General features: G+C 39.2%; 1 protein-coding gene across 1 annotated transcript; it reads right to left on the bottom strand.

Annotated features, from left to right (window-relative positions):
• Window positions 1–9,307: 9,307 nt before the first annotated feature.
• LOC100482207 (olfactory receptor 8S1-like) lies at window positions 9,308–10,264 on the bottom strand. Its single transcript, XM_002927218.2, has one exon. The coding sequence runs from the start codon at window positions 10,262–10,264 to the stop codon at window positions 9,308–9,310; it is 957 nt and encodes a 318-aa protein (XP_002927264.2).
• Window positions 10,265–11,239: the final 975 nt, after the last annotated feature.

The following is an 11,239-nucleotide window of genomic DNA, read 5'->3' as shown; positions in this document are numbered from 1 at the left end:
TTACTATAGCTTTGTTATATAGTTTGAAATTAGGAAATATGATGCCTCCAGCTTTGCTTTTCTTTCTCAAGATTGCTTTGGCTATTGGGGGTCTTTTATGGTTCCATAAAAATTTTAGGATTTAAGAAATCTATTTCTGTGAAAAATACTATTAGAATTTTGATAAGGATTACACTGAATCTGTAGATGGCTTTGGGTAATATGGACATTTTAACAGTATTAATTTTTCTGATCCATGAACATGGATATCTGACTATTTGTGTCTTTCTCAATTTCTTCCATGAGCGTCTTACAGTTTTCAGTGTACAAGTCTTTCACCTCCTTGGTTAAATTTATTTGTAAGTATTTTATTGTTTTTGATGCAATCATAAATGGGATTGTTTTCTCAATTTTCTTTTCAGATTGATCTTAGTGTATAAAAATGTAACTAATTTTTATATGTTGATTTTCTGTCCTGCAACTTTACTGAATTAATTGATTAGTTTAATAGCTTTTTGGTGGAGTCTTTAGTATTTATATATGCTCATTTCATCTGCAGAGACAATTTTCTTTGTTCCTTTCCAATTTGGATACCTTTTATTTCTTTTTCTTACCTAATTTCTCTGGCTAAGACTTCCAGAACTATGTTGAATGGTAATGGTGATAGTAGGCACCCTGTCTTGTTCTTGTTCTTAGAGGAAAGACTTTCTGTTTCACCACTGAGTGTGATGTTAGCTATGGGCTTATCATATATGGCCTTTGTTATGTTGAGGTGCATTCCTTCTGTACCTTATTTATTGAGAATTTTTTCAAGAAAGGATGTTGAATATTGTCAAATTCTTTTTCTGTGTGGATTAAGATGGTCATATGATTTCTATCCTTTTTTGTTAATGTTGTGTATATCAAGTTTTTTTGATCTTTATATATTGAGCCATGTGTACATCCCTGGAGTAAATCCTACTTGATCGTGGTATATGATTCTTTTAATGTGCTCTTGAGTTCAGTTTGATAGTGTTTGATTGAGGGTTTTTGTACCAATTTTAATCAGGGATATTTGGCCTGTAGTTTTCTTGTCTTGTTTTTCTTGCCTTTTCTTGATTCTGCAAAACCAGGGCAAAGGGTGTCTTTGCATTTGAAGACTTGGTCACCTCCTCTTGCCTTTACTGCCTGGATTCAGGAGACAAATACCTTCTGTTAGTCTGGTAGGTATTTTGAGGCTTTCCCAAGCTTTCCTGTGGACACACCTATTCCATGCTTCTTGCTTCCTCTTAGGCAGAATTCTTAATATTCTATGCCTTTCTTGATTCTACAAAACCAGGTCAGAGGGTGGGTACCAATAGCCTCCTGTTTGCTTTCCCCAGGGCAGAACTGAATGGTCAAATTTGTATGCTTTTTCTCAATGCTTTAGAGTTGTGCCGTCTTTCTGCATGTTTTCACTAGCTGTCTGCAAAGGCTTATACTTGTTGCCATTGGGGGCCACACAGGTTGCCAACTACAGGGTGGTAGGGTATGTGGGTGAGGCACCTAGAATACTGGGGTACCTATGGGTCAGTTGGGGGAATCCACAGGTGAAGTATCACCAGAAGCTCATAGGCTGTCTTCTTGATGGAGTCTGTGAAGTGCTTAGTGGGACTCATGGGTCTTTGATGCCCTCTAAGAGCAACTGGCTGCTGTTCTCCAAGGCCCCTCACTCCTAGTCATGTAGCACAGCTTAGTATTCTTGATGGGGCAAGAAAGAAGTGGGCCCCTTTCTTAGCCCATACAGCTGGGGAGCCAGGTGTTTGCTCACATGCTCCCATTTTCCTCCATGGGAGAAACCATGAGCTGAGTCTCTCTTGGGACTGAGCTGTGGCACTTTGGGGAGGGGTGACATAGTTACAGAACAACTGTTCCTCTTACCCACTCCAGTGCATTCATTCAATCTTGGATATTTTTTCCTCCAACAGTGTACTGGAACTTCTTCCTCTTGTGCCTGTTTAGGAGGGTGTATTAGTTATGCTTCTCCAGAGAAATAGAAACAGTATATACATACAGAATAAGATTTATTTCAAGGAATTGGCCTATGTGATTGTGGAGGCTTAGTGATTCCAAAATCTGATGGAGGAGGCTGGCAGACTGGAGAGTCAGGGAAGAGTTGTATTTCAAGTTCAAAGTCATCAGCTGGTGAACCAGGTAGAGCTGATGTTGCAGATGAAGCTTAAAGGTCGTCCACTGGAAGAACTCCCTCCTGTTTGGGGGAGGTCAGCCTTTTGTTCTAGCCAGTCCTTCAGCTGATTGGACAAGGCTCACCTACATTATGGTGGGCAAGCTGCTCTGCTCTAAATCCACTCAAATTAAACGTTAATCTCATCCAAAATATCCTCACAGAAACATCCAGAATAATGTTTGATCAAACCATGGCCCAGCCAAATTGAGACATACACAAAGGGGATAGAATAAAAGTGAGAAATGTTTTTAAGTACAATGACATATCAAACTTATATTTTTGGTAGTAGTTCACTTTGGGAAATAATTTTTTTAAATAAATACCTTACTCTAAATATTTTAAAAGACTTAAAACATCCTCTCAAGTTTTAGGGTAACAATATCTCACCACCCGCCAGAATAACCTGGAGAAATATTGAGAACGCCTTGGACTATGTGGCACTTGTCATGAATGAACTGATCCATGCCAGTAACATCGATTACCATGGATGATGAGATTGGAGATGGGACGGTGAAGATTTTTTTAAAATAAAATTTTAATTTTAGAATAGTTTTAGATTTACATAAAAGGTGCAAAGATAGTTACAGAGCATTTCCATACACCCCCTGCCCAGTCTCCATTATTATTAATATTTTACACTAATTTACATTTATCACAATTAATGAACCATATTGATAAATTATTACTAAAGTCCTCAATGTATTCATACTTCCTTAGTTGTCACCTAAAGTCCAGTTTCCAAGATTCTACCCAGGATAGCACATTACATTTAATTCATGTATCCTTAGGCTCCTCTTGATTGTGACAGTTCTTAGACTTTGTTTCTGATGACATTGGCAGTTCTTTTTTTTTTTTTTAAGATTTTATTTATTTATTTGACAAAGAGAGAAAAAGCGAGCACAAGCAGGGGGAGCAGCCATAAGAGGGAGAAGGAGAAGTAGGTTTCCCGCTGAGCAGAGAGTCCAACATGGGTTTCGATCTCAGACTCTGGGATCATGACCTGAGCCAAAGACAGACACTTAACTGACTGAACCACCCAGGCACCCCAACATTGGCAGTTCTAAGGAGTACTGGCCAGATATTTTGTACAATGCCCCTCAACTTGGTTTTATTTGATGTTTTTCTCATGGTTCGATTAGGATTATGGGTTTTGGTGATGAGGACCACAGAGGTAAAGTGCCATTGTCATCACATCATATCAAGAGTATATACTATCAACATGACTTAACCACTGCTGATATTAATCTTGGTCATTTGTCTTAGGTAGCATTTGTCAGGTTTTTCCACTTTATTCTCCCTTTTCATACTATACTCTTTAGAAGGAAGTCACTATGTGCAATCCACATTTAAGGAGTGGGCAGTTATGCTCTACTTTTTTGAGAGTGCAGTTTCTTCATAAGTTATTTGGAATTCTTCTGAAAGGAAATTGTCTATTTTCTTCCATTTACTTCATTATTCAATTATTTATTTATATCAGTATCATAGGTATTTATTTTATACTTTTGGTTACAGACTAATACTCTGCTATTTATTTTGTTGCTTAAATTGCTCCATCCTTAGTCACTGGGGGCTCTTTCATTTGGTTCTTGTGTCCCTTTAACATACCATTATTATTGTGGGTTTTCTTTTCTTTTCCTTTTCTTTCTTTGTCTTCTTCTTCTACTTCTTCTTTTTTTTTTTTTTGCACTTTCCGTAGCTACATGATGAATCAAGCTCATTACTGGACCTTCTCTATTTCAGCCTTAGAATCAGCCAATTCTTCATGTAGCCCTGGTACCTTTTGTTGAAGAATGGTATTAGAAACCAAGCTCTGGATGCTGAGTGTGTTCCTTGTTACTGGAATGTTGTTACTTTTAGGTCTTCTCAACTGACAGAGTCAGGAAATATTTGTGCATACACATATCTACAAACATTTCTCTATGTATCCAAGGAGGATAATATTTTTATTTTTACTTTCTTGGATATGAAAAAAGAGCCACAGACAACACTTTGGGATTATGGGTGATATTGGCTTTTTATCCTTTTTATAAGTTTTCATATTTTCCAAAATAAAAGTGGATTGTTATGTAATGGACAAACAGTAGTGTTAAATACTTTTAAGGAATTGACAGATTGCAAGAAAATGGAATTATTAATCAAAATTGTAGAGGAATAATTGTCATGTAGACATAAAATGTATAAAATTCCATATATCATGCTTAGCTAATAGTAACAGCTCAGTAAATATTGATTTCCTTATCTCTTTTGCTAATGGCTAAGAAGAAGGCTATGATAAAATATATGAATAAGAAGAGTTATAAATTAAAAAACCTATCATCTCTTTTCCTCATTGATACCCAAGGAAAGAGAACAACCAATTGTTTCTAATGATTTTAGCTTTCCTTACATTCTCATCCCCTTTCCTCACCTTCCACTGATCTTGGAGGTACAGATATGTGGGAACTTCTCTGTTTTAGGTTGGCCCTGAGTTATCAAGGTGAATCACCCAACAATGGGAGAGCACGGAGTCTCCTTACTGAGTGGGGCTTGTGAAAGGTGTAGGTACACGGGGTACACTTTGAGTCTCTTTAAGGTAAGAACATGAACATGGTTTTTATGGGCATTACAGGAGGTGGAGGTCTGGCCCTTGTGTGCATCCTGTATTTTTGAAGGAAGTATCCTTATGATGCCCGTAGATTGTATATAATGCATTGATATCTGAAGGGGAATATGAAGGATCTCTGCAAGGAATTCTGTTGTGAGTGTAATGTTCCATTTTTGAGAGTCATCTTGTATGTACTTAGTGCAGAGTATACTTGAGAAAGAAGGATGATAATCCCCCAAAGATATTTAAGTTGCAAGGAGAAATTGATACAGAAGTGTTTGAATGTAGGCAAACTGGAATTACACTAATATAATAAAATTGATGTCTATTTTGTGGAATTAAAGAAAGACATGTGGTTGTCTCCCGGGAACAATCTGAGGGCTTTAGAGGGTTTTAGAGGGTTTTAGAGGGTTTTAGAGGGGTGGGGGGATGGGGTAGCCAGGTGATGGGTATTAAGGAGGGCACATATTGCATGAAGCACTGGGTGTTATTCGCAAACAATGAATCATGGAACACTACATCAAAAACTAATGATGTACTGTATGGTCACTAACATACCATAATAAAAAAAAGACATGAAATATTTGGCAATGATATTGTTTGTGATGGAGAGAAGCCTGTTGATAAATGCATGTTATTAATAATGTTTTAGTTGTCAGGTTAAGTTGTGGGCCATAGAGGGTTTTTATTATCATTTTTAAAAAAGCAAACAAGATTAGTTGACCATAGAGTTGAAGGTCTATATCTGGGCTCTATATTCTGTTCCATTGATTTATTTGTCTGTTTTTGTGCCAGTACCATGCTGTCTTGGTGATTACAGCTAAATTTCCAATGGAAAAAAGACAGTCTCTTCAATAAATGGTGCTGGGAACATTGGACAGCTATATACAGAAGAATGAAACTCGACCATTCCCTTACACCCACAAAGATAAACTCTAAATGAGGATGAAAGACTTCAATGTGAGACAGGAATCCATCAAAATCCTAGAGGAGAACATAGGCAGTATCCTTTTCAACATCAGCCACAGCAACTGCTTTCAAGACATGTTTCCAAAGGCAAGGGAAACAAAAGCAAAAATGAACTTTTGGGACTTCATCAAGATACACAGCTTCTGCACAGCAAAGGAAACAGTGAACAAAACAAAGAGGCAACCCATGGAATGGGAGAAGATATTTGCAAATGACACTACAGATACAGGGATGGTATCCAAGATCTATAAAGCACTTCTCAAACTCAACACCCAAAAAACAAATAATCAAGTCAAAAATGGGCAGAAGATATGAACAGATACTTCTCTAAAGAAGACATATGAATGGCTATCAGACACATGAGAAAATGTTCAACATCATTAGCCATCAAGGAAATTTAAATCAAAACCACGTTGAGATAACCACCTTACACCAGTTAGGATGGCAAAAATTACAAGCCAGAAAACAACAAATGTTAGAGAGGATGTGGAATAACGGGGAACCCTCTTACACTGTTGGTGGGAATGCAAGTTGGTACAGCCACTTTGGAAAACAGTATGGAGGTTCCTCAAAAACTTGAAAATAGAGCTACCCTATGACCCAACAATTGCCCTACTGAGTATTTACCCCAAAGATACAGATGTAGTGAACAGAAGGGGCACATGCACTCCAATGTTCATAGCAGGAATGTCCACAATAGCCAAACCGTGGAAGGAGCCGAGATGTCCTTCAACATATGAATGGATAAAGAAGATGTGGTTCATATATACAATGGAATATTACTCAGTCATCAGAAAGGATGAATACCCACCATTTGCATTGACATGGATGGATCTGGAGGGGATTATGCTAACTGAAATAAGTCAAACAGAGAGAGACAATTATCATATGGTTTCACTTATATGTGGAACATAAGGAATAGCATGGAGGCCATTAGGAGAAGAAAGAGAAAAATGAAAGGGGGAATCAGAGGGGGAGATGAACCCTGAGAGACTATGGACTATGGGAAACAAACTGAGGGTTTCGAGGGGAGAGGTGGGGGTACGGATTAGTCCGGTGATGGGTATTAAGGAGGGCACGTATTGCATGGAGCACTGGGTGTTATATGCAAACAATGAATCATGGAACACTACATCAAAAACTAATGATGTACTGTATGGTGACTAAGATAATNTCGAGGGGAGAGGTGGGGGTACGGATTAGTCCGGTGATGGGTATTAAGGAGGGCACGTATTGCATGGAGCACGGAATGTTACATGCAAACAATGAATCATGGAACACTACATCAAAAACTAATGATGTACTGTATGGTGACTAAGGTAACATAAATAAAAAAATAAATAAAATAAAAGAATAAAAAAGCCAACAAATATGTAAACAAAAGTAAAATAAATGAAATAAAGTAAAAGATGTACATGTATGGACCAATTATTACACATTAGAAAGGATTATGATTAATTAAATTCTGTGATGAATTTTTAAGGCAGATAAAAAGACAGAAGAAAGAAAGGAAAAACTCTGGCTTCAAATATTTTTGGAAATATTGCAGGATGAATAAAATAGGTTAATATTAGAAACACTAAAAATGTTTTGCAACATCTATTTCATATTTTCCTTATGATGAGAAATGGGAACAAAACTTGAGCAGGTGCTAACTTGCTTCATAAGCCCTTGCCGTATAAAAATGTATGGAAAAGAGAAATAGTAAAAATAAAACAAAAATCTTCAAAATGTATAAATGATGAATCATATATTAAGGATTGAATATTTGAAAAAGATTTTCTTCAATTACGCCATTAAAGGGGGAAGGAAAACTGAAAATCCCTTGAATCATCAAGGAATGTAAAATAGGAAAATAGACATGCAATATGGCATAACTGTAGGAAGGGCCTGAAATAGGTCTATCATGTATGACATTTTGAAATTAGGTAAATGCAGGTTTTTCAATGACTGTCTCACTAGATTATAGAAAAATTTTTTCAAGCTAAATCTTTTGAAAAAAAGATTTAGGTAGACTTGGAGCATCCCTTAACTCTGGGGGAGGTCTGTCAAGAACTGTGCCCAGGTGGGAACAGAAACACTGTGAGGTGGGAGGGTTACCAAAAGGGAAGAAAAGTCTACCACAGCAAGACTGTCCCTTGAGTTTCCTTGGAAATTTCCTAGGATTCCAGAATTTGAAAACAGAACTATTGACTACTTTAGGCCATGTTTTGCCTGAGCATAGACTTAGAGGAATTCTTTCCTTCAACTCCTGTGTACATTGGTGCAGTGAATCCCTCAGGCCACCTGAGGGCGCAGTGCATGTATAGCCTGGGGTTTCTAACTCCTGTTCTCTCAAGGGTGCCCCCTGGGGTACCTTTACTTTTCTAACCTTTACTTAAGTCTTTGTAAATTTTCCCTTATTCCTCCCATTCTCTCTTCTATCCCGTCTTCTGCCATTTGGTCTTTCCTTACATAATCTTTTCCCTTCCCTTTCCTGCTTGAGGAGGGTCATGTTTACATTATCTGGTACACCAGTTTTCTGTTGGCCCTCAGCCCTATGCTTGTCCAATGTACTTGGCCTTATATTACCTCAACTAGATGCCCACAGAGGACATCTCCCAGATTCCCAGGCTGGTGGCTTCTGGTTAGGCTCAGCCAATGGGAAGTGTGGGTGGCAACTAAGAGTAGCAGCTAATCTTGTTCTGGGAGAGGCAAGGCGGTATCCCTTCAGCAGCCCCAGCATCCTTGTTGATGACCTGCCATCTGGCCTTAGCACCTCCTAAGCATACCAACAATGGTGCCCCAGTGACACACCAGGGCTGATGGCCACCCTAGAAGGAGTGGCCTCTCCCTGTTTCCACCAGGTGAAGGTACCAGGAGAGGCACAAAGATTGGAAGTGTTTGTGAATCTGGCTTTACCTCTGCCAGCCATTTTTAGGTCCTTCTATTTTTTTCTACAAGTATCTGTCTAGTCTAAGCTTATCCCCAACCTTCCTCCTGACTCTGTCTGAAATTTATGATTCTTTATTATCAGTGGCCTTGGTGCTTTTATTTCTAACAAACCTTCCCTTCTAAATATTAGACCCAACAAGAATTCAGTTTCTTGGGGTGCCTGGGTGGCTCAGTCAGTTAAATGTCTGCCTTTGGCTCAGGTCATGAACCCAGGGTCCTGGGATTGAGTCCTGAATTGGGCTCCTTGCTCAGAGGGAGCCTTGCTCAGGGGCAGCTTCTCCCTCTGCCTTCTCCGTCTGCTTTGCTGGTTCTGCCTGCCACTCTCCCTGCTGGTGCTCTTTCTCTCTCTCTCTGACAAATAAATAAATAAAACTTAAAAAAAAAGAATTAAGTTTCTTGACAATTTTCTCAGTTTTAATCTCAATGGGAATGTTTCATAATTAAAAGGGAGAGTAAGTCCATTGTTTTGTCCCTGAATAAATTAAATATGAGCCAAAGTTAGTAGTAACTCTTGGATCTCCCCAGGCATTTCAAAGGAAACTGGCCTTTATATTTTTTCATTCTGTTATGGACTAAGAAAATTTTCCCTATACCTATTATTCAACCCTCTGATAAGCTTCTTCCCCATTTCCCATTCATCCTCTACCTGTTCTCTGCTCTCTGAGCTGTTGTAAACCTTTTTGCAACATTCTTTTCAGAGCTACTTTTATTTCCTTGTTCTTCAAGCTGTAGACAAGGGGATTCACAAGAGGAGTGATGACACTATACTGCATGGAAAAAATTAATTCCAGTGGGGAACTTAAGGTTGGCATGAGATAGCGAAGAAAAGCAGATCCATAGAAGAAGCTCACTGCAGTGAGGTGGGAGGAGCAGGTGGAGAAGGCCTTACTTCTGCCTGAGGTGGAGCTGATGCTCAGGATGGTGGAGACAATTCGAGCATAGGAGAAGAAGATCAGGAGTAAGGTTCCAGAGGCATGAATGATGGTAGAGCACAGCAGGACTGTAAAGTTGGTGGAGATGTCAGAGCAAGACAGAGAGAACAGAGATGGCACTTCACAGCTGAAGTGAGGCAGGACATGAGCCTCACAGAAGTCCAAATTCCAAGCCATGAGGGTGTTAATGAGAGCATCCAGAAAGCCCAGTCCCCATGAGACCCATACCAGACCCTCACACAACTGTTTACTCATCAGCTGGCCATACAGCAGAGGGTAGCAAATGGCAATGTAGCGGTCATAGGCCATGGCTGAGAGCAGAAAAGCTTCAGTCCCTGCGATGAAAAACACAAAAAAAGCCTGAGTGAGGCAGTCTTCTACTGATACTGATTTCTTCTGAGACAGGAGATTCTCCAGCATCTTGGGCACAGTGACTGAGGTTAAACAAAGATCCAGGAAGGAGAGGTGACTCAAGAAGAAGTACATGGGGGTGTGGAGATGGGAGTCAGTCATAATCACCATCATCATCATCAGGTTCCCCATGGTGGCCAGGAGGTAAATTTCTAAGAAAAGCACAAAGAGCATAACCTGGATGTGGGGGTCAGCAGACAGCCCAAGGAGGATGAATTCCATGATGGTGCTGTGGTTTCCTAAGACCATGATAGAAGATGTTTCACTGGAATGAAAGCACAAAGAAGCATGAAACATTCACCTTCTTTTTGTGCCACCTCAGGACTTTTACTTCATTCTACGTATGCATATCTCTCTCTTCAGTGTGCTCATCTTTTACGTGGATTTTAAAAAAATATACTCTCCCTCCCACCCCAGAATTCTTCCCTCACTTGATTGCCAACTGCACAGCTCCTGAACCTTGAACCAGCCCATTTGTGCTCTTTTCCCTTGTGGCTCCTCTCCCACAAATAGCTCTGGAGACCTTTACATAATTTTTCAGTTTAGTCTATGACTGATTGGTTTCATCTCCTTGAACTGTCCTTTGATTTTATCCTACAACACTACCAGTCAAATGATATCCAATTTGCTTCTTGGAGAAGCGATTCTAATCATCTCTGGTTTTTTGAGCTACATAGTCTTTCACCCTCCATTCAAAAGCTTGCAATAGTCCAATATTACTTAATAATAACATGCTATATTTATTATAATTCTAGTTGTCATGTGTCTCTATCTAGTATACTTGGTTCTTTGATTTTGAAATGTATGTATGTGTGAGTATGCATGTGGTGGGGAATGGGGTTAAGAAAGGATATTGCTAATCTATCTATATATATATTTTAAAGATTTTATTTAATTATTCAACAGAGATAGAGACAGCCAGCGAGAGAGGGAACACAAGTAGGGGGAGTGGGAGAGGAAGGAAGAAGCAGGCTCATAGCGGAAGAGCCTGATGTGGGGCTCGATCCCATAACGCCGGGATCACGCCCTGAGCTGAAGACAGGTGCTTAACCATTGTGCCACCCAGGCGCCCCACGCTAATCTATATTTTTAACAGTTAAACCTCCCCCACCCCAAAACTCAGATCTATAAGACTTTTTCAGTTCCTAAATTTGAACAGTCAGGGTTTGCATCTACTCTATATGAACCTATGACCAGAACCTTGGAATTAACTTAACCAGAGAC

Source organism: Ailuropoda melanoleuca, chromosome 16, assembly GCF_002007445.2.
Source record: "Ailuropoda melanoleuca isolate Jingjing chromosome 16, ASM200744v2, whole genome shotgun sequence".
In the NCBI taxonomy this organism is placed as follows: Eukaryota; Metazoa; Chordata; class Mammalia; order Carnivora; family Ursidae; genus Ailuropoda; species Ailuropoda melanoleuca.
This window is presented reverse-complemented; position numbering and strand designations above follow the sequence as displayed.

What these genes read in the sequence shown, in the direction of transcription:
- LOC100482207 (XM_002927218.2), bottom strand. Translation starts at nt 10,264, where the DNA reads ATGGTCTTAGGAAACCACAGCACCATCATGGAATTCATCCTCCTTGGG.